Below are 24,648 nucleotides of genomic sequence, written 5' to 3' on the forward strand. Positions count from 1 at the left end.
GGGGTTCCGGGACCGAGAGAGCAAACCGGGAAAGGAGACCAGCTTCGCCGCGGTTTGCTCTCTCGGTCCCGGAGCCAGCCAGCAAACCGCAGGGAAGGAGACCTGCTTGCTCGGGGTTCCGGGACCGAGAGAGCAAACCGGGAACGCCGCGGTTTGCTCTCTCGGTCCCGGAACCCCGAGCAAGCAGGTCTCCTTCCCTGCGGTTTGCTGGCTGGCTCCGGGACCGAGAGAGCAAACCGCGGCGTTCCCGGTTTGCTCTCTCGGTCCCGGAACCCCGAGCAAGCAGGTCTCCTTCCCTGCGGTTTGCTGGCTGGCTCCGGGACCGAGAGAGCAAACCGCGGCGAAGCTGGTCTCCTTTCCCGGTTTGCTCTCTCGGTCCCGGAACCCCGAGCAAGCAGGTCTCCTTCCCTGCGGTTTGCTGGCTGGCTCCGGGACCGAGAGAGCAAACCGGGAAAGGAAACCAGCTTGATTACCAGAGGCTTCCTCCTTCCACGGAGGTCAAGAAAAGCGCTGGTAACTGTCTACATTGGATTACCAGCGCTGGATCACCAGCGCTGGATCCTCTACACCCGAGACAAAACGGGAGTACGGCCAGCGCTGCAAACAGGGAGTTGCAGCGCTGGTGGTGCCCTGCAGATGTGTACACCTTCAAAGTTGCAGCGCTGTAACTCCCTCACCAGCGCTGCAACTTTCTGATGTAGACAAGCCCTAAATGTTCTTTGAGGAGTGTCTTGCTGCAAGTAATGGGAGATTTGTAGTAGCAGTGCTTGGTTGGGTCGCACATGCGTTGCCCCCGTCTCAAACTGTCTTAGGCAGTTATAGTACTGTGCGACTAACCCCGCTCAGTCTCTTCTCTGCCTTGGTTTCAGACAAAGCACTTAGCCACGCCTCTGTACTTTAGCTTCTTTAGTCTAACTTAGATTTCTAGTTGTTTAGTTAAGAGCTAGTTGTTGGCTAGTTTAATACTTACTTCCCCTTCACAGTTTACTTTTTCTTTCTATAAAAAAAACAATTTTTTGTCTTATATTAGGAAATTAAATTTCAGTTGTTAGTCACCCCTTAGAATATCACTGTTACCCTCCCTCAGGGGAGAAAACCCTTCTCTGAGAGGCATGCCCAGCTCCCCAGGTTTTAAATGCTTCCTTACTTGCAGACTCTGTACTGGTCTCTGACGGGCATTCATAGTGTGGCTGCTGCCTTGGCGATACACACATCTTGCAGAAGTGCTCACATTGCCACAACTTGAAAGTCCAGGCCAGGAAGGTGAGAAACCTGTATTTGGAAGTGCCTCATGATGAAGAGGTCTCTGCGCTCCCCTCCCCAACAATGGTATTCTATGGCAGCATCTGACAGAGGTTCCCCTCCACCCACTCTGGCAAAAAAGTACTCTGCCAAGAAGGCGACTAAAAAGCAGGCTTTGAACTCCCCTTCTCAGCCACAAAGTGGCATTCTCCGACTTGGCAGACCCTGTCAGTACCAACTGCGCCAGGACCTTCCACCTCCAAGGTACATAAGAACGGCCATCCTCAGTCAGACCAATGGTCCATCTAGCCCCCCCAGTATCCTGTCTTTCGACAGTGGCCAATGCCAGGTGTCCCAGACGGAATGAACAGAACAGGTAATCATCAAGTAATTCATCCCCTCTCGCTGATTCCTAGCTTCTGGCAAACAGAGGCGAGGGACACCATCCCTTCCCATCCTGGCTAATAGCCATTGATGGACCTATCCTCCATGAACTTATCTAGTTCTTTTTTGAACCCTTTTATAGTGTTGGCCTTCACAACATCCTCTGGCAAGGAGTTCCACAGGTTGACTGTGCGTTGTGTAGAAAAAATACTTCCTTTTGTTTGTTTTAAACCTGCTGCCTATTAATTTCATTTGGTGACCCCCAGTTCTTGTATTATGAGTAGGAGTAAATAACAGTTCTTTATTTACTTTCTCCACACCAGTCATGATGATTTTATAGACCTCTATCACATGCCTCTTTAGTCATCTCTTCTCCAAGATGAAAAGTCCCAGTCTTATTAATCTCTCCTCCGTATAAAAGCCATTCTGTATCCCTACTCATTTTTGTTGCCCTTTTTCTGAACCTTTTCCAATGCCATTATATCTTTTTTGAGATAGGGCGGTCACGTCTGCACACAGTATTCAAGGTGTTGACATATCATGGATTTATATAGAGGAAATATGATATTTTCTGTCTTATATTCTGTCCCTTTCTTAATGATTTCCAACACTGTGTTCGCTTTTTTGACTGCTGCTGCACATTGAATGGATGTTTTCAGAGAACTATCTACAATGATTCCAAGATCTTTCTTGAGTGGAAAAAGCTAATTTAGACTCCATCATTTTATATGTATAGTGGGACTATGTTTTCCAATGTGCATTACTTTACATTTATCAGCATTGAATTTCATTTGCCATTTTGTTGCCCAGTCACCCCAAGGCAACAGATCCTTTTGTAGCTCTTTGCAGTCTGCTTGGGACTTAACTGTCTTGAATAGTTCCATATCATCTGCATATTTTGCCACCTAACTATTTAGCCCTTTTTTCCAGCTCATTTATGAATATGTTGAACAGATCCGTGGGGGTACACTACTATTTACCTCTCTCCATTCTGAAAACTGACCATTTATTCCTATCCTTTGTTTCCTATCTTTTAACTAGTTACAAGTCCATGAGAGGACCTTCCCTCTTATCCCATGACAGCTTACTTTGCTTAAGAGCCTTTGGTGAGGGACCTTATCAAAGACTTTCTGAAATTCTAAGTACATTATATCCACTGGATCCCCCTTGTCCACATGCTTGCTGACCCCTTCAAAAAATTGTAGTAGATTGGTGAGGCATGATTTCACTTAACAAAAACCATGTTGACTCTTCCCCAAAAAATCATCTATTTGTCTAACAATTTTGTTCTTTACTATAGTTTCAACCAGCTTGTCCGGTACTGAAGTCCAGCCTGTAATTGCTGGGATTGCCTCTGGAGCCCTTTTTAAAAATTAGCATCACATTAGCTACTCTCCAGTCGTTTGGTACAGAAGCTGATTTAAATGATAGGTTACCGTTAGTAATTCTGCAATTTCACATTTGAGTTCCTTGAGATGTCTTGGGTGAATACCGTCTGGTCCTGGTGATTTATTACAGTTTAGTTTATCAATTTCTTTCAAAACCTGACACCTCAATCTGGGACAGTTCCAGAATGTTTCAGGTTTGGAAATTTCCCTTACATCCTCTTAAGACTGATGCAAAGAATTCATTTAGTTTCTCTGCATTGGCCTTATTGTCCTTGTGTGCTCCTTTAGTATCTCAATTGTTCTGTGGCCCTACTGGTTGGTTAGCAGGCTTCCTGCTTCTGATGTACTTCAAAAAATATTTGCTAATACTTTTTGAGTCTTTGGCTAGGTGTTCTTTAAATTCTTTTTGGGCCTTCCTAATTATATTTTTACACTTCATTTACCAGAGTTTATGCTCTTTTTTCCTATTTTCCTCACTGGGATTTAACTTCCACTTTTTAAAGGATCCTTTTTGTGTCTCACTGCTTTTTGTACTTTGTTGTTAAGTCAAGGTGGCACCTTTTTGATTCTCTTACTATGTTGTTTAATTTGAGGCATACTTTTATGTTGAGTGTCTATTATGGTGTCTTTAAAAAGTTTCCATGCACCTTGCAGGGGTTTCACTTTTGACACTGTACCGTTCCTCATTTTTGTGTAGTTCTCCTTTCTGAAAATAAATGCTTTTGTGTTGGGCAGCTGTAGTGTTTTTCCCTGCTACGGGGATGTTAAATTTAATTATATGATGGTCACTATTACTATGTGATCCAGCTGTATTCACCTCTCGGACCAGATCCTGCTCCAGTGATGAATATTTAATTATATGAAATAAAACAGATTGAACAGGAGAGAGAGAGAGAGAGAGAGAGAGATCCTGTAGCCTGAGCTATAGGTTATGTATGTATTGCATTTATTACTTAAGAATTTCACCATCACCTTCCCCATCATCACCAGCAGCCATCATTCTGGCACATCCCAAAAGCTACATCTTTCTCCTACTACCTATAGGCTGGGATGCAACTTTTATAATATTTTATGCTGATGCCCTTATGTCTGCTGCATATTCAGTAGGGGTTTCTCCCCTGTTCCTTATTTGTATTTCCTTACCGTACTAATGTTGGATTGTCTTTCTCCTATGCGTTAGTATATTAATGATCTCAACTTACTATCATATACGTCAATTTGTTGCCATGAGCCTCTTGTAGTTAGGTATCTGCAGATGTAGCTAATTTACCTTTTGTTATTGCTATGTACATCAGTTTGTCTCTATGACATTCTTGTGGTTGGAGCCATGTTCCTGTGGTTGAAAATTCCGCTTAAACAGTCTATTTTCAGCTCCCCTGTATTTGGGATTTTCCATTGGGCCTTTTATCTATCTATGCCAAAGTTCATAGGCCTCAAGCTTTATTTATGCCAGTTATGCTCACTGCTGTGTTTTACAGGATACAGGCCTGTAGGCAAAGGTTCTGAATTCAGGATGCTGGGAGTGCTGCTGCACCCCCTGGCTTGAAATGGTTTCCAGTATATATACGGTTTACAGTTAGTTTAATAACTCTCAGTACCCCCATTATACAAATTGTTCCAGCCCCCCTTCCTATTAGGTTCCTTGCATTACTGCTGAATATAATAAAGGCAGAATATAGTGAAGGCAAGACAGTGATTATAATAGTGGCAAGCTAGCCCTATGGGCTACCACCCCCACCCACCCAATACCCCTTACCTCAGTGATCAGGACACTCACCTGGGAAGTGGGAGACCAGCGTTCAAGTCCCTGCTCCAAATCAGACAAAGTAGAGTTTTGAACCCTGGTGTCCTTCATCCTGGCTGAGTGCATTACCCGCTGGGCTATAGGGCATAAGGAGGGCACCTCGTTTCCCCTGCAGTGTTGGACCTCACAGGTGAGATAAGCAGGGGAATTCCTATATTATTAATTGTGCTGGGATTTAAGTGTGAGCTAGTTCTGGGCAACAGGACTTAGCTGTGTTGACGTCCATCAGCAGAAATGTAGGTCCTATGGGGACTTTATCGGTGGAAACATAGGCACCTAGGGCATTTAGATGTGTGCAGGATTAGGTGGCAACTGAATGGGGTATTCCAAGGATCTAGATTTTGAACTTTGCTGCCTAAAATGGCAATTGGGTGCCTAGATCCACAAAGGGATTTAGTCCATAGACACTTGTCAGTACTGAGCATAACTCTTCTTTACAAAATAAATTGTAGCTGCCAAAATGTTATTATTGTATTGATTATTTCATAGAGCTCACTTACCCTCTAGTCTGTCTTTAACTGCATTTATATCACTACATTAAAGTTGGTTTATTCTTATTTTAGGACTTGATAATCTGCTTGATGAAAACAGAATATCAGATCTCACCCAGACATACCAGCTGTTCAGCCGGGTAAAAGGTGGGCAACAGATCCTGTTGCAAAACTGGAGTGAATACATCAAGGTATTTCAAACTTTATTGCATCTTACTGTCCTCATATTTATGCTGTCCACAGTGGAGTGACTGCTTGGCTTTTAAAAACAAGTAATGAGAACCAATAAAACACTCAATGTTCATGAAAATTATATTTTAAGCAGGTATGTAGGGTTTTTATTTGTTAATGCACCAGTTTTGTTCAGCAATATTCTGAAAGCTCATGTGATGAGAAACCACAGTGCATACACATTTTGATTTAAAATCATATTTAGGAACAGTTTATTTTACAGGACTGAACAGTGCAAACAGGTTTTTTAAAATCAGAACTTCATATGATTTGAGAAAATGTTGGGCTGGAAAGTTGGCTGTTTTTGTTCAAAATAAATAGTTCTCAGTTCCTCCTGACACTCTACTCACGCTCCTTTGAAACTACTGGAACATCAGATCTCGGCTGATACTTCCATCAGCACTGCAGTTTTGTTATGCTATAAATAATTGCTGCTTGTTATAGCAGTTAACAGGCTAAAGGTTTTTTAAATTATTATTTTGAAAGTGAAAAGAATTCTCTCAAGAGTGTATTCTGGTGGCACTTAGAGGTCTCATCTCTATTGTGCTAGACATCGTACAAACATACAACTGTTTACTCATACTGAAGAACTTGCAGTCTAGCGGAGATGCTTTCAAATTGTAACCTTAAGCTGGGGCTGACTGTATAATAAGAAAACATTTCAGTGCAACTCTTGGAATCATGTGTCTTGCATTGTGAGGTAGTATTACGGAAGGCATGTCCAAAACATTATACCTTTGGTTTCCCAAATGCTAGTCAGATCATTGGTTGTAACCACTCAGTTATTGCTTTTGAGATAGGAGAGAGACTGATGGGCATTTGAGATTGTGTACTCCAAGGGATAGTGAGAGAAAATCCCATGTGAATAGGATGACCTGATGCCCCTGAAAAGTTGATACAGTCCAGATTTTAGGACTAGATTCCCCTTTCTGGTCAGGTTTTAATTAACTTGTACATTTCCCAGTTTTGAGGACTCCTGGATGTGGAGTCCAGGGAGCCATGAACACTAGCAGGAAACTGGTCAAGTGTTGGTGAATAGATGGGAGAGGGGTCAAGTCACAGGGAAGGTTTGACAGCTTTGGAGAGGGTGAGTCCTGGGGATATATGAGAGTGTAGAGGGCAAATTAAGGTACCTGGAACCAAATCTCTGCTTTGCCACAGACTCTCTCTCTATGACCTTGGGTAAGTCACTTCTTCTCTCTGTGCCTCATCTATAAAATGGCAATGGTACTTCTCTGCCACTCAGGGTGTTGTGCGGATAAGTACATTAAAGATTGTAAATTGCTCAGATACTACAGTATTGGGGACCATGTGAATACCTAGAGATGTGGGGTATGTGGACATTGGGAGCCAGGGGTTGGATTCAGGCACGATCAAGGCAGTGTATCAAATATCATATCTATGAATTATTGCTATGGCTAGTTAAATGTTAAGAGGGAGGTCTGAGTTGTCTTGCCTTTTTTTGTTTTTCAGCTGTTAGAGTGGCTAAGATAGAAGCAAATGTTAAAATATGGATCTGTCATCCTGCTGCATATGTGCGGTTGTCCCAGTTTTTCACTTTGGAAATCTGGTCACTCTCCTTGTGACAAATAGCAGATAATAACATTCTTAAGCCATCTTAAATAGCAGGTCAATCAGACACTATTATGTAGACTGTTTGATTCAGTAGACAAATAGTGTTATAATTCCACTGGAGAGCTGGGCACAAGTAGAAACAAGATAAGAATAAAAAATGATAAAGCAAGAATTTTGTCCTTACGAGTCAATACCTTCCCTCCCACCCCAACCTGATGACAGCTCTGTTTTTCCACTTTTGTAGCCCTTGTTGACATTAGAATTTTAGAGTGACCAGAAGCAGCTAAATCATATCCAATTATTTCTGCAAATAAACAGTTCAGTGGGTTTAAAAAAAAAAGTCATGCAAAGTTTTTCATTACATTGAACATTCTTGCTACACTTTTCCACATACTTTTTTACGTAAATCATGTATTTAACTGTAAACTTGTGTATGTACAATCTTGTCTAATACGTAATTTTTGTTTAGTTTCTGTTTTAAATGTAAGTGATCTCTTAAACATTGCTGTTTGAAATCCATTGATGTGTGTTTTGGATATTTTTGGTTTTGTGTTTAAATTTCAGTGCATCTCATCATTTTTAATAGCTTTAAGATTTCAATTATTATTAAGCACCTCTATGATAAATTTTTCCAATTGCTAAATTTCATAAGGTGTATGTGTCTGTGGGGGGAGATAGGTAGCAATGAAGTATTTGATTATCAAAAGTGTTTGTTTTTACAGAACTTTGGGACAACAATAGTGGTTAATCCTGAAAAGGACAAGGATATGGTGCAAGAGCTACTAGATTTTAAGGATAAAGTGGACCATATCATAGAAGCGTGCTTTCAGAAAAATGAGAAATTTATAAACTTGATGAAGGAATCCTTTGAAACATTTATCAACAAGAGACCAAATAAGCCTGCAGAATTGATAGGTACAAAATATTTTTCTGTAAAATATTTCTAAAACCTATAGAAAGTGTGATAATATAAAGCATACTGAGTATGCTAGTATAATAGCAATGCAATGCATAGCTCACTGGAAGAATTGCTTTTGGGATACCGGGCAAAAATTAGTCTGGATATGTCATGGGATCCGGTAAAAGTCTGGATGTGTTTATGTCAGGTGTGTGCTCAGTCACGTCAAGGAGCATGTTAACTCCTGCTATTGCTGCAACCCTACTTGCTTACACTGTGACTGATGCTGACAGTTGCTTAGAAACCCGTGTGGCTAATTTCCTAAAGCAGAGTAAGTTGCTAAGGGGGAAGAGTAGCTTTTAGAAAAAGAAATTTAACTATATCTTGTGGATGAGGCTTATACTGGTGTTAAACCTCAGTTTCCCATACAGTCTGACAGTCATTGCTAAGATAAATGTACCTATGAAGGAAGTCGTAGTGGGTTTTTTTGGTTGTCTGGTTGTTTTTCCCCTGAGCTAAACTCAGGAGAACACCAATTTTAAAAGCATTCAGCTACAGGAAGACTGAGTTGTAAAGAAGAATATTGTTCAGGATCTGAGAAGTCAGGAAAGGGAAGCTTAATCAGTTAGTGTACATTAGACAAAGTATTTTTAAAGTGTTTCTGAATAAGTAGTATGGGGACAGATCCACAGGTGTTGTAAATTGTTGTAGCTCTGACTTTGAAGTCAGTGGAGCTACTGCAATTTACATTAGCTGAGGATCCGCCCCCTAGTTTCTGTCTATACCATATTCTTTTGTTTTTGCCTGCTAATCTGAAAAATGGCTTTCTGAAAAATACCCTTACATAGGAAAGGTGACTGAATACTATTTGACATGTGCAAAGCAGTGATATGGGCTTATTGCCACTTGTGGGTACTGTATCCTCAGCTGTTGCAATGGCTTCCTTCTCATCCCACTGACACGTAACCTAGCAAGACCCAGAGTAGCGGTATTCATATGGCTTTCTATACCTTTAATTAAAATTCATGGCATAATTATGTTTTTTTTCTACCATTATCAAGCTACTAACTTGAAAGCATCGCTTCTGTTTAAGTTTCGGTGAAAGCCAGAGGGCACGGTAAAGGTCTACAAAAACAGTTGTCTTTATGTTGTTTATTTTTGTTTCTCATATAATACATTCATATGCATTGCATAATTCCAAAACATTGTCTATCAACAAGTAATGTTCTTGTAGTGAACATAACATGAAGATTCTAGTGTTTTAGTATATTAATTTTAAAGCTAGTTTGTTATATTAATCTTTATCTTGGTCAGTTCCTTTGTGGCATAAATTTTTCCCCTAATAATGTAATACTTGAATATAATTCCACTGACTTTGGAGGAGGGAAAATTGATTACAAAACAGAACATTTGGCATTTCACCAATGTTTTAATATCTAGTAATATTAGAAGTGGAAACATCACAGTAATTTTAGAGGAATTTTTCTCTTAAGCGCCTCAATTTTTTTTATTTATTTGTAGCAAAACATGTGGATTCAAAGTTAAGAGCTGGAAATAAAGAAGCAACAGATGAAGAGCTGGAAAGAATCCTTGACAAAATCATGATAATATTCAGATTCATTCATGGTAAGAAGGGTTTAAAATTGATATGATTAAAAGATGATCTTCATTGCTACTGCTCGAATTGTTAGTTGATTTAGTGCAGCAGTGACAAACTTGTTATGTGTTTAAGAGTCTATAAACTGGGACTACAAAATTAGAGACTGATGTTAGTGGGAGGCCTGCACAAAGACCACAGATAAAATGTGGCCTCTGACCAGGAAGCTGATAGCATTTTTCTTTCTTCATGGTTTCCCTCCACTGTCCTCCCAGATAGAGTATGTGGGAGCCCAGCGAACAGTGGCTCATTCTTTTCATCCCCAATCCCTCACTTACATAAGGAAGCAAACAGAATGGGTCACGGTAGAGAGAAGAGAGGATGTCACTGTAGTGCTCGACAGCTTACTGCAGTGCACTTTCCAAAAATAACTCTGTAGCAAATAATAAAAAAGATAAGCATTTTAGCTGAACATTTCTGCTAAAATGAACAGCAGGAAAAGCATATCACCATGTCTAATTGAACGACCTGCTCGCTGTTTTAGGGGGTGGAAAATGGGCTAAATCCTAAATTTCTGAACTAGAGAGATAAAGCTTTTTATGTCCAAATAGTTGCAGTTTCTAATATTGTGCCCTCTATATGGGGGATGTAAGCGTGGCTGCCCTCTTTTTACCCCTCTTTGCTCTTGCTATGGAGCTATTTTCCAGAATTATAATCATATAGCAATCCAGACAGCAGATGTTCACCATAAAATAGAAATGCGTGCAAACTGATTTTTGTTTGTCAAAACCAAAGGAAATCCTGGCAGAGGTGATGAAGGAGGTACATATTTTTGAGGCTAAGAGATTAATCTTTCTTAATTTGATATACTAAACATGAAACTGAAACTACATTTTTTGTTTATCTTTCTTTTAATATATGTATATGTATAATTTTAAAGTTTTTAAATGAACTAAAAGGCTAGGTCAAAATACTAATTTACTTTTTGTGAAATCTAGTACATAGGTCACAGCAGGACATTACGGGCACGTGTTGCTGAGTACTCAAGTTTCTGGGTCTTGGCCTTTAAGGACAGATATTCTGGGACTTATGAAGGGAAATAGCTGGTGACTATATCTCTGAACAGAGACTCCCAAGGGCTCCCTGCTCTCTCCTGGGCTTCTCATCCACTAATAAAGTGGCATAGCTGTTCTGTACAACCAAACCACTCTATCAGTGGGAGAGAGGCCCAGGGGGTCCTTAGGAGTCTCTGTGCTGGGAAATCTGAAGTAGAACTGCTGTGGTAGCGTTGGGTTCCTCTTGGCAGATCCTAATGAAGGAGTCTGCTATGGTTTGTGAGGAAGAATGCTTTGAAGAAGCTATGTATTACCTGGAGGAAAAGTGAACCCTGCGTCTGAAACATACTCCTGGCACCTCTGCACCAAGGGATGGTGGACCCTGAAACCTAAGGAGAGGATCTGGGGAAGCCCTGATGGAAGGGGTGAAGGCTTGTGGAAATTCATAAAACTTTTATGTTTCAAAGGACTATTTGCAGAGCCCAGTGACAGGTATACCAAAAGCCTAAGGAGGAAGTGTGTACAGTATGGGTTTTCTGAAACATAGAGAGAGGTCTATTTTGTGTATTAATAAACCAGACTCCAGGAGGGAAGATGATGATGTTTTTGGCAAATACAATTTTGTGTGAGTGAGTGATAGCAGCTGACCAAGGGGGGAAAGTAAGTCATCAGCTGCATTTGGACACCGGAGAGGGAAGCAACCATATCACAATGAATTAAAGAGAAAATCCAAACTACAAAATTGTTGTGTGCAACACTGTTATTAACAGTGTTTATGAGCATGGTTCCATCTGTTTCTCTGGCTTTTTCATTTCGGACATCAAAGCTCCATTGGCACCACTGGCACCTGTCTGTCTTGGTGTTCCAGCTGTCTTGCCTGCTGCCACCTGCTCCCTCAGATGCTGCTTCTGTGTGGGTGCTATTGGGGCAGCACCATGTTTCTCCAGCACAGAGACCTACACAAAAACCAACAGAGACTGCTCCTCTGTTTACTGGCAAGAGTTGCATCTCTTCAGACTCAGACCATGAAACACCAAGATCCCCTTCAAGGTCTTTTTAGATCATTTTACCGACCTTGTTCCAGAGAAACTAAATCTAAAAGTCATGACTGGCATTCTTACAAGGAAGTCCCAGCATGGTGGAATACCTCCACTGGGCTTATAGGCCATCTTAAACTGTGATGGAGGTCTAGACCAGGGATGGGCAAACTTTTTAGCCCAAGGGCCACATCGGCATTGAGAAACTGTATGGAGGGCCGAGTAGGGAAGGCTGTGCCTCCCCAAACAGCATGGCCCCTGCCCCCTATCAGCCCCCTCCAACTTCCGGCCCCTAACTGCCCCCTTCAGAATCCCTGACCCATCCAACCCCCCTGCTCGTTGTCCCCTGACCATGCCCCAGGACCTCACCCCTATTCAACCTCTGCCCCATCCAACTGCCCCCTGCTTCTTGTCCCCTGACTACTCCTGGGGACCGCCTGCCCTTATCCACCCCCTTACCATGCTTCTCAGAGCAGCAGAAGCTTGCAGCCAGCCATGCTGCCCATGCTGCCCAGCAGGAGCGGCGGGCCAGAGCGCTGGCAGTGTGGTGAGGTGAGGCTGCAGGGGAGGAGGGACAACGGGAGAGGGGCCAGAGGTTAGCTTCCCCGGCCGGGAGCTCAGGGGCTGGGCAGGACGGTCTCGCTGGCAGTAGTTTGCCCACCGCTGGTCTAGACCCTCTCAGAAGAGTTCCAGTCTATAAGATCACCTTTATCCATACCATTCACTTCTAGGGAAGCTTCTTCTGCTGTCCCTCTACCTCTTCCTTTGTTGGAGCCTACAGAAGAAGGGAAGATAATGGGGGAATCTCTTCATGACCCCTGCCCCAGATATTTCCTTTCTTCTCTGGATGAGGCTGTAACCCTGGAATCAACATCTCTTCTGGAGGACTTTAAAATTCCAGGGCTTTATGCGAAGGGTGGCCAGGGTGCCTAGGGAGGTTGTGGAATCTCCATCTCTGGAGATATTTAAGAGTAGGTTAGATAAATGTCTGTTAGGGATGGTCTAGACAGTATTTGGTCCTGCCATGAGGGCAGGGGACTGGACTCGATGACCTCTCGAGGTCCCTTCCAGTCCTAGAGTCTGAGTCTATATCTTTGCCAGTACGGGTGGTGCTTGTACAAGATAACCCACACAAGCTCCTAGATATCTTACAGGTCCCTTCCCCGGGAACGATCACCCTTCCCATTAATGAAGCCTTTGCTGGAGCCAGTCAGTTCCCTCCGGAACATGCCAGCCTCTATCCCACGAACTTCCAGCAGGAGACCAGGCGCTATCATGTTCCTCAGCAAGACTTTGATTATTTCTTTTCTATCCTACTCCTGATTTCCTTGAGATTATGGCCACTACTAAGTGTGCCAGGCAGTCTCACCCCAGGGACACTAACAACAAGGAGTTTAAAAGACTGGACTTGTATGGCAGAAAGGCCTATATCACTGCCAGCCTTCAGATGAGTGTCAAATTACCAGGCATTGTTGTTTAAATACACTTTTCTTAATTGGTCAGCAGTGTCCAAGTCTGCAGACAAGTTGCCTGAGGACTACAGAGAATAATTCTTGGCCATTACTTTCTTAAGAACACCTCGCTGCCTGAACATCGCTTCAAGCAGCCATTGATACACCTGATGCTGTCTCATGCTCCTTGGCTATACTTATCTTGATAAGATTCTCCTCTTGGCTGCAACCCTCCGCCATCCCAAGGAAGTTGCAAAATACAATAGGAGATTTAGCGTTCAAAGTGTTTCCCCAGAAAATGGATGATGCCATGTGCACCTTACAAGATCCCTGAGTGACCTCCCGTCATTGGGGGTTTACACCCCAGTAACAAGAAGAAACCATTTAAACCTGTCATCCTACAAGACCTCTTAGCAGATGTCTCAGGATACTTTCAAAGGAAGGTTTAAATCTCCTAGAGATGTCATCAGTTGGATTCATCCGCAACAGGCCCTTATCAGACCACTGCAGCTTTGAAGCAGTTGTTTTGACTACTCCGTTGAGGACAGTACACTGACCATATTTCATCTCTCTCCCTTTGAATTGCACTTCTCTCTCGCGTGCGCTCACTCTCTCTTACAGTCATAGGAAGTAGATCACATCATACAAGTGAGTGTACAGCTGTAAAAGAGGAATACCCCCAGTTCAGCTCCTTCCCCTTCCCCGTTCCACCTTTCCTGTCATTTTTTAGGGACCCATTTCACAAGACTGTATTGATTTCAGAAGTGCAGTCTTTTTTTGGAGCTGGGAGCAGAGAGGAGGTTCCTTACCAAAAAAAGTTTTTTATTTCCAGTACTTTCTGAATCCCCAAAATCTTGTGGTCTTTGTCCCATTCTAGATCTCAGAAAGCTAAACTGGTTCATCAGTAAGATCAAGTTCAGGACGGTCACCTTTGCTTCTATTATCCCTTCCCTAGAGATTGGTGTACTGCCCTTGGTTTGCATGATGGTTACTTTCATGTGGCAATACATTCTGGCCACAAAAAGATTCTTCAGTTCATAGCAAGCAGTAACTACTACCTTTACACGGCACTTGCCTTCGGGTTATCTTCGACCCGAAGAATCATTGTCAAGTGCATGATGGTGGTGGTAGCCCATCTGCACTGCGTAGGTTTTCAGATATTTCCTTACCTGGACAGTTGGCGAGTTCGGGAAAGATCAAGTGCCCATGTCCAAAACAGCATCTTTGTCATCAGACCACTGCTCTCTGGTCCAGGCCTGAAATTGAATATAGACAAACAGAAGTTAAGACCACACAATGAATAACTTTTCATAGGGGCAGTCCTTGTGGTCAGGATTCAGTCTATAGTTTTTCGGGCCTAAAACCTCACATCCAAGTCAAAGACATGTTTATTTTTGCTTACAACTATTAGGGTATATGGCTTCTTGCTCGTGTGATTCTTCATGCCATACCTCACCTCCACTGTCTGCAAGCCTGGCTTTCTTCAGCATACTGACTGAGTGGCATTCACTAGACATGTTGGTTTGCGTACCTGCATAAGAGCTTCAGTCCCTGGACTACTGGATGGACCCTCTGACCATCTGCAGTGAGGCTCGCTTTTTGCCACCAGAACAGACTATGACTCTGGTAACAGATGCATTCACCAAAGGCTAGGAGGGTCATATCAGTTAACTCCAGGCACAAGTTCTTTGGTAACCTCAGGAGGTCTCATTCCACGTACAAGTGTTAGAGCTCTGTGCTATTTGTCAAGCCTGCAAGATATTTATATCCACCATCAGGAACCAGTTGGTTTAAGTTCTGATGGACAATACCACTAGCATATTTTATCTGAACAAGCAAGGGAGTTGCAGGGTCATCTCAGCTGCTCCAACAAACAAATTGCCTGTGGAATCTCTGTATAAGAAACAAGGTCTTGCTAAAAGCTTTTCCTCACCCCTTGAATGGACACTATTGTAGATACCCTCAATAGGAACTTGACCAACACAAGTAGTCAGTTAGGAAGAATGTTCTTCTCCAGATCTTCCAACAGTGGGTGTACCCAATAATAAACTTATTTGTGACCAACCTCAACAACAGATGTAGGGGATTTTGCTTCAGAATGGGCTGCAGCCCAAGTTCCATGCTGGATGCCTTTCTTCTTCTCTGGTCCAGTCATCTGCTCTGTGCATTCCCCTCAGTTCCTCACATGCCAAGAGTACTCCAGGAAGATGAAAAGAGACAAGGCAACGTAAATCCTCATGAAACCAGCTTGGTCATGACAATATTGGTTCATGGACTTACATCAGCTCTCTATCAGGCCACTGATAATTTTACCCTGGTCAAGGATCTCCTATGTCAAAACTTGGACAAATCTCTGAATCCTAACCTTAAATCTCTCCACCTCACTGCATGGATAATTTCTGGCTGAATATATGTGAGAGATTATGGTCCTGAGAAGTCCAAGCCATCTTTATGAGCAGCAGAAAGGACTTCCATTGTGTGGCGTATGTGGCCCTGGTGAAGAAGCTTTTGATCTGAGTGCCATCTCACCATTATTTCCTCACTGTATGAAGATTACGTACATACTGGACTACCTACTGCATCTGAAATCATCTGGCCTTTCAGTTAATTAAGAATCCACATCACTTCTTCTCAGCAATACAGAGTGACTTTTCTATCTTCTTACCTTTTGATTACCTTACTGAGCAGTATTCCTAGATATCTGCAAGGCAGCAACATGGTCCTCTTTACATACCTTCTCCACATACAACTATTTCTCAAGCTTCATGAGATGACACCAACTTTGGAAAGTCAGTGTTGTGATCTCTTGTTCAAATAATCCAAAGTTGAATGTATATGCACACAATCGTTCAATGGAGAAAATATGCTTGCTTTACCTGTATGGTAATTGTTGTTCTTTGGGATGCGCTGTGCTCGTATACCTTCCATAATCTCTCCTACTTTCCCCACTGCTTCGGATGTTAGACTATGGTGTGAGGGAACAGAGGGAGATGGCAATAATCCTCGACTTGGTGCATGAGGAGAGCAGGGGGCATGTGTGCAGCCTTGTGCAGGCAAAAATCTACAACTCAAGTGTGTTGAGAGCACATACAACTCTAGTGAAACTTGTATGTGCACAGCACAGCTTGAAGAACAGTTACTGTACGGATATGTAACTGTTTTCCACTTTTCAGCAAGTCAAGAGAAGGGACACATCTGTATAATTGAAGATAAGTAGTAAAGGTGTAATGTTTGATTTCTCAGAGTTTCTTATTGTTTTCTCTCCATACAGGTAAAGATGTGTTTGAGGCATTTTATAAGAAAGATTTGGCCAAAAGACTGCTGGTTGGAAAAAGTGCATCAGTAGATGCTGAGAAGTCAATGCTGTCAAAGCTTAAACATGGTGAGCAGCTGCAAATGTTGAAATTTTTACTTCCTTTAGGTTTTAAAACTGAACTTTTATTTATATTTGTTAAAGTGACTAGACCAGATTTTCAAAAGATCTGCGCACCCTACGGCTCCCACTGTTCAGAGTAGGAACTGCTGATTGCTATGTACTCGAGGAAATGTGCCTAAATGGGAATGGAGTTCTTTTGGAAATCTGTGACATTAAGCTGTGCTGTGCTTTTGGAACTTTAGAGAACAGACTAACCTTATAATTTCTCTGATCTATCCAGAAGAGGGCTGGACATTATAGAACACACGGTCTGGGGAAAATTTGGGACTGGCAGTGTGTTGGGGTCACCCTGAAAGTGTCATAACCAAAGCTGATGGAAGCCAGAGTGGGGCTATAAATGGGCTGCTGGAGTCAAAGTGGCTGAGTTAGGGCTGTCCTAGCACACACACACTCAGGGTATGACCTGCATGCTGATAGGCTGGCTGTGAGTGTCCCTGGTTGGGAACTACAGCAGCAAAGCATTGTGAGGCACCCAAGTTTGCAGAGCAAGTGGTGACACAGCCCCTCACTGGTCTGGGTTTGCACCTGAACCCTGTCACAGTGGTATAGTTATGCAGGATTTGCACACAGCTTGGTATTTTAACTAAGGTTTACACTTCAAGCACTAGTAAAATAGTTTGAAGTGATTTTCAAGTGAAAAGGCTGTGAACAATTGTAAGGGAAGTAGAACAAAGGAAATTGTAAAGATGAGTAAGAAACAGAAAAGGCAGGAGCCTCAGCTTATCTGGATTTGCATCCCACTAGACCAACATTAAGCTTAAGCCTTCATTACTTGTTTTATGTGTTGTAATCATGGAAACTTTGTTTTAATTTATGTGACAGAATGTGGTGCTGCTTTCACCAGTAAACTGGAGGGAATGTTCAAGGATATGGAACTTTCAAAAGATGTCATGATTCAGTTTAAGCAGGTAAATTTAACTTCACTTATGCATGGTATATTTACACTAGCTAAGATCATGTCACATAATTGTATTGAATTAAACAGTGACAAAACAGATTTTCCATAGATTGTTTATAGCTCAGTGTATCTGCTGGAACGTTATCTGACCCTACAGTTTCATTTGATTTTGTTTTGACACTTAATAATAAAGCCTAAACATAGTATTGCCACTAAATTTATTATTAGACCCATCTCTAAAATTGATTTTAAGACTCCATTTTATCATGTGAGAATTATTGCCCGGTTGTGACTAGTTTAGTATGAATGACCTACATCTGGTGATGAATGTTCTTGTGCAATACAGACTGGATTGTTGCTGTTATGTTCTCTTGATGCCCAGCCCAAGTGCTGTCTAGACTGCATTTCTTTCAAAATGTACCATCGTTTATCATCTTAACATCCCTCAAATGTTTTTGTATGGATTCTTTAAAAATTTTTTGACTTTGAAGTCCTTTAGAAAAACAGATCTAATAGATAATCATATTGGCTGTTTTGTTCCCAACCATTCACTATGTTCTGAATTGCCTACGTATATAGTAGTGTGCCTTTGCATGACTTTCAGACAGTGGGAATTAGAACATTTTCCAACTGTGGACATCACCTCTAGAAAACTTCCTGATACTGTCCATAATTTCCAACTGGAATCAGTATTTTAAAAAATTAAGAGTGCCTGTGTTCTTTGCTGCAGGAATTAATTGTATTTGATCACAGATTTTTATATTACACAGTGCTTCAATGAGAAATGCTTTATAAATTCAACTTTGGTTTATAGTCAGCTCTTTGGGTGTTTTAATGACTTGCCGGAATTAATTCATTGTGCCAAAATTAATTCACTGTTTAAAACAAAAAAATCAGTATTCCAGATATTAATAGAAGCCATATATTGATTTACTTTTCCAAGTTTATTTTTAATTTATTGTGTTAGCAGGATTTGGGTTTTTTAATTTTATTTTATTTTAGTATATGCAGAACCAAAGTGATCCAGGCAATATAGACCTGACGGTAAATATACTTACTATGGGATATTGGCCAACCTATACACCTGTGGAAGTCCACTTAACTCCAGAGGTGAGTCTTTTAGGACTAGAATTTTCAGTCTATCATAGTGGAGGGCTAGGAATCTCAATATTTAGGTTGTCTAACATATCCAATTATAACTGTTTTCAATTACGTATAACTAGACTAGTATTCCTGAGGGAATTCTGCGCCAAAAAATTAAAAATTCTGCACACAATATTTTAAAATTCTACAAATTTTGTCAATAAATGTGGAGGCTCCAGCATGACAGTGGGGAACACAGGCCACAGACTTCACAGAGGTGGGAGATCACCCTGAAGTCCCTCCCTCCCTCAGGACATGGACTCAGGGTGAGGCTGCCTCCAACCCTGACACAGCACAAGGGCCAGGCCTGCCCTAGAAATACCCTGGGGCCCTGCTCCTCCATGCCAAGAATACTCGATGTAGGCTGGCAGGCTCAGCCCAGCAGGATCCCAAGTGTGGAAGGGCTTAGTGTGGAGAGATAGGGTTCTTTGTGGGGCAATCTGAGCATGGGCGGCTTGCTGGGGGGATCTGAATGAATAGGGGCTCATTGGGGGCGGTTCTAGGTGCAGAGGCAATGGGATCATGCAGTGGGGTCCAGATGAAGGTGGTTGGGGCTCAACAGGGGGATCTGGATATACAGGGCTCTGCGGAGGGGGATCCAGGTGCTGTCTTGGTGGTGCTCACTGGGGTGGGGGTCTGGGTGTGGGGGTCTAGTCGGGTGGTCCAAGTGCAGGTGAAGTGGGACTTGTTGGGGTGGGGGGTTGAATGTGGGGATTGGTCTGGGTTCAAGGGTGGGGTCCAGATGCAGAGGGTGAGGCTTGGTGGGGTGTGGGCTCAGGTTTAGGGGGTTCTGGGTGCAGGGGGTGAGGCTTCAAGGGGCAATCTGGGTATGAGATGGGTCCAGATGCATGGGAGTTGGATGGATGAGGGAGCAGCTCCCTGTACAGTGATCTCTCCCCCCTATGGCTGAGAAAGAAGAGGGTGGGTTGCGGAGTTTCCTGCAGCCGGAGAGGTTGCTGGGGATGGGTCTAACCCAGCTCTGGCCGCTACTTGTAGGGGAAGAGGAAGTCCTGTCCTGCCTAGCCGGGACTAGCTGCTGAACCTTGCACAGAGTAAGAGCCACTGTCCGTGCCATCCCCAGCCCTGTTCTTCCCCCCTCTCCCTCCCCCCCGCCCCAGATGCCCGAAACAACACACCCACTCTGCTGGGGAGCGGCGCATGATTATTTTTGCAGCTTCCCTGTCAGAAAGTCATTTCTCTTCAGGGACGCAAATAATTCTGCGCACACGCAGTGGTGCAAAATTCCCTCAGGAGTAAACTAGAATAGGTCAAAACTTCTCACATTTCAAAGGTGGGTGGGGGGGGAGAAAGGAAGTGGTTGAAAATTCACAAAATGGTTAACCAGCCAGCCTTCAGAACATAAAATATTTAGGAAAAATATTATGAAAAAATTTTTTGAAAACAATAAACAGCTTATATACAAGCCTGTTTTACCAGATATAACCCATCTTCCACATGGAGAAACTGGTAGGTTTCAGAGTCTTTCAAATCCCACCAGTTGAGGTTCTGTGGCCTGCAATGTGCAGGAACTCAGACTAGATTGGGGTGGGCAAATTTTTTAGTCTGAGGGCCACATCTGGGTATGGAAATTATTTGGTGGGCCATGAATGCTCATGAAATTGGGGTTGGGTGCAGGAGGGGGTGAGGGCTCTAGCTGGGGGTGTGGGCTCGGAGTTTGGGCCAGAAATGAGGAGTTCAGGGTGCGGGAAGGGGCTCCAGGATAAGGTGTGGGAGTAGGGTGTGGGGTGGGCTGAGGGCTCCAGCTGGGGGTGCAGGCTCTCAGGTTGGGCTGGGGATGAAGAATTTGGGGTACAGGAGGATGCTCCAGGCTGGGACCGAGGGGTTCGGAGGGTGATCTGGGCAGGAGGTTGGAGTGCAGGCTATGGCTGGGGATGCAGGCTCTGGGAAGCAGCTGGGGATGAGAAGTTTGGGGTGCAGGAGGGTGCTCCGGGCTGGGATCGAGGGGTTTGGAGGGTGGGAGGGGAATCAGGGTTGGGGCGTGGGGAGAGACTTAGGGGTGCAGGCTCCGGGCAGCGCTTACCTTAAGCAGCTCCTGGAAGCAGCGGTCATGTCCCCACTCTGGCTCCTGCACGGAACTGCAGCCAGGCAGTTCTGTGCACCACCCCATCCACAAGTGCTGCCCCTGCAGCTCCCATTGGCTGCAGTTCCCTGCCAATGGGAGCTGCGGGGGCAGCGTGTGGAGCGGAGGCCCCTGGCTGCCCCTAAACATAGGGGTTGGAGTGGAGCTATGCTGCCACTTCCGGGAGCAGCGTGGCGCGGCCCCTGACCCCACTCCCTGGCTGGAGTGGCGGAGCGGGGCAAATGCCGGACCCTGCTACCCAACGGGAGCTTGAGGGCTGGCTTAAAGCGGTTGGCGGGACGGATATGGCCTGCAAGCCATAGTTTGCCCATCCCTGGACTAGATGATCACTATGATCCTTCTGGCCTTAAAGTCTATGAGGACTTGGGAGCAGAGTGCAAAATGGGAGTGGGGCTTTTCAGAACCTTCTCTCCTCCTCTTCCTCTGACTTCATCGCATGTGGGGAACAGATGATGGTAGGCCTAGGATGAAAACTCCACTTGGTATATGTTCTTAGCCTTTTAATGGGAATTTGGTTTTATCTTAACTAAAATTTATTTCATTTCAGGAAAATTATATTATTTGAACGTTTGGCATCAATTTTTGCTCTGTTTAACATGGCATCAATGTAAATGAGGGCAGATTTGGCCCTTGAACTTTACTTTTGTGTAAACTTTGATTTTAAATATTAAGATGAGCCTAACACATTACTGTGAAAATCAGTCTGATCGATTACATTGGTATAAGATAAGTTAACTTTTTTCCCCCTCTTTTTCTTCTTTGTTTACAGATGGTTAAGCTTCAAGAGGTATTTAAGACCTTTTATCTTGGAAAACACAGTGGTCGAAAGCTTCAGTGGCAGACCACTTTAGGGCATGCTGTCTTGAAAGCAGAATTTAAGGAAGTATGTTTGCTTATTTAATGCTTAATCATCTGCTTTTAAATAAAATAACGTATTTGGCATCTCTTGCCTTTTTAAGCAGTACATTAATAAAACAATTTTTTTGCAGAGAAGACTAGAATCTAACAATAGTCTATATTAGCTATTTATAAAAGTGTTTGTTTTCTTTTGCCGTTTATTTAGAATGTGGTATCTTAGTTAAACATGTTAAAACTTCAGTGTGAAACATCTTTCAGCAGTGACTGTTGTGGGTCAGTAAGAAGTCTCATTCATTGATGAAGAGACGCCTGTAGCAGGCAGGAAACTAAAAGATTGGGGTGGAAATATTTTTAATAGTATTTTGAAGGAACTAGTGATTGAGTATTAACTTTAGCTTTTACAAAGCCATGCTGAAAAGTATCAGTGCTATAATTTAATGAATGTGGTTAAATTTAAATGCTTTTGAATTATTAAAGTTTTAAATAACTGAAATGTTTCTTAACATAGCTTTTGTTCTCTGTCATGAGATATCTTCATCAGTAACATAACCACATTGTACTTTGATGTTAATGATGGGTAGTTATAAATGCAAACTTTAGAGCCATGGGATCATGTGAAGTTAAGATGACTGACAAGTTTGTAATTGACAACAGACTTAAAATGTTGTTTGCGCATGGACATCTTGAATTATTAATCTTCTTCCCATTGCCTAATTTTACAAACGCCACACTTCTGTTAACACTGTTGCTGCAGAATTACGTGAATTAGAGAATTTGTTTATGTTCTGTCAAGTTTTATCTGACACTGATATCTTTCATATTAGTTTGCTTATCTGTATTAAACAACACATTGGGTGAAATTCCAGCCTCATTTAAGTCAATGAGAGTTTTGCTATTGATTTCATTGAGGTCAGGATGTCAGCCATTGTGTGCACCTAGAAGAAAATGCTGTTAGGTGAATATTGGGCTATGCTGGTTACCTGTTGGTGCACTACACTACCAATATAATGTCCAGGATTGGTTGGGTTTGTTTTTCTTTTTTTGTAGGGAGGTTTTTTTGTAGGGGGGTTAGTTTTTGGGGTTTTTTGTAGGGAAGTGTTTTTTGTAATTTGTCTTGTTCCTTGGCACCACATTCTTGGATACATAATCAGGCAGCAGAATCCTTTTAAATACACATTTCTCTTCATCTAAAAGCTATTTGTTGACAAGTTGTACAATCTATAAATTATTTATCAGTTGTTTTTGAAATTTGGCACTGTATAGAATATAGTTGATACTCTAAATGTTGTACACAACTCTAGAAATCATTTACAGTTACTTGCCATTTTTTTGTTCCCTTTGTAGGGAAAGAAAGAGTTTCATGTGTCACTCTTCCAGACATTAGTGCTGCTTATGTTTAATGAAGGAGATGAATTTATTTTTGAAGAAATTAAAATGGCTACTGGTGTAGGTATGAAACCTTATTTCATGCATCCATTATTTTCTTTCATTTGAATAGCTTCTAAATATGACTTTGGATGTAAAAGTCTAATTTTAAGTACAGCAGAATGTTGCTCATTTCAGTAACTTGCACTGGCTGTTAAGACACTTTTGTGAATCGGAGAATATGTAAATACTCAAAAGATAAGCTAAATGTACTACTTCTACTACTTAGATAACATTGATACTTCACAAATGTATTAGTAAATGATCTGGAGTATATTTTGTAAAACTGCATTCTTACTAACAAGACCTCACTACAGATTTTTTAATTCTTTGAGAAGTAGAGAGAGACTCCATTTTTGTGTGTGCAGATTATTAAGGTTCTATTGTAGTTTCAAGTATCATACTTTTAAATGATCTTTTAAGAACAATTGCATTAGTTTTGGTTTGGAGAGGCGGGGTTTGAATTAATAATGTCCTTGCGTGATTGTCCATGTGTATTCCACTTCTGGTGCGCATGAGCACCAACGGCACAAGATCAATTTTTTTTTTTAATACCAGTGTCTGTTGAGACTGTGCCTATAGCCCACATGTCCTCTGGCACTCCATAGCTGAGGGTATAAAGGGCAGAGCAGCTGCAACTCCCTTCCAGTTACTTTTTACTACCCAGGGCAGCAAGATGGAACCTCTTTGCTGTCCGCATCCCTGCATACTGTACACTTGTTTTCTCTAGTTTTTAGTTAGCGTTCCTTAGTATACTTTAGCTTATAGTTAAGTCTGTTGGCATAATTCTTTTTAAAAAGGAAGCAAAAATGAGAAGACAAGCTCTTCAGCTTCTGAGATATTCCCAGTACCAGATCCCCTGGATATGGTGCAGTTGAAATCCCCAGGATTCAAATCCTATCCCTCTTGTGAGGTAGCTATTCCTATCAATCCTGGACACTCTATGTGCTGCTTCTGCCTCTATGAAGCGTATACACAAGATAAATGCTTGATATGTTTCTCTTTTTCAAAGAGAACACACAAAGAAAGGGAATCCTGCCAAAACTTTCCATCTTGGAGAGATGCGTAAGGGCATTATCTGAGCCTGAGAAGAAGACAGCCAAACTAGACCAGTCTCTGTGAGTGCTCCAGTAAGTCTTGGGTCTACCTTGAACTTCAGGGCTCACTTCTTGACTAGAGAATGCTTCTAACCTAGCCTCAGCTCAATCTTCTGAGGCGAGAGGGAGGAAAGAATACTGGTTTCATTGGAGAGACAGATTTCCCTCATCAGCATTGAGTAAATCCATACCAGGGGGCAGTTCAAGGCTCAGATTAAATACTGCTAATGTCTCTGCACCATTTTGTCACCAGATGACCGCAGCACTGCTTTTGGAGCCTGTTTCTGACTCAACCAATATTGATCGATTGACCACAAAACACTCAGCATTGATACAAAATCTGTCTCTCCAATGAAACCAGTCTTCATCCGAACACTTGCCTTGGCACTAGAGTGCTCCATACCGTCATTCAAAGCACCCACCACACTAGCTGATCTGGAGGATAAGCTCTCAGTCCTGATGAGATTCGCAGTATTGATTGACTTGACAGTAGCCAATCTGCTGAAGTCACCATTGCAGACAACTACTAGGAAACTC

The 24,648-nt window shown here is 42.4% G+C and overlaps 1 protein-coding gene across 1 annotated transcript in view; it reads left to right on the forward strand.

Annotated features, from left to right (window-relative positions):
* CUL4A (cullin 4A) overlaps positions 1 to 24,648 on the forward strand; it is an 80,160-nt gene that overhangs the window by 38,967 nt on the left and 16,545 nt on the right. Inside the window, 8 exon segments of the mRNA XM_030568911.1 lie at positions 5,382 to 5,500; positions 7,838 to 8,030; positions 9,535 to 9,639; positions 16,425 to 16,535; positions 17,412 to 17,497; positions 18,490 to 18,597; positions 21,501 to 21,614; positions 22,934 to 23,039. Of these exon segments, the coding sequence (XP_030424771.1) occupies positions 5,382 to 5,500; positions 7,838 to 8,030; positions 9,535 to 9,639; positions 16,425 to 16,535; positions 17,412 to 17,497; positions 18,490 to 18,597; positions 21,501 to 21,614; positions 22,934 to 23,039 (942 nt within the window).

Source organism: Gopherus evgoodei, chromosome 1, assembly GCF_007399415.2.
Source record: "Gopherus evgoodei ecotype Sinaloan lineage chromosome 1, rGopEvg1_v1.p, whole genome shotgun sequence".
Taxonomy (NCBI): Eukaryota; Metazoa; Chordata; order Testudines; family Testudinidae; genus Gopherus; species Gopherus evgoodei.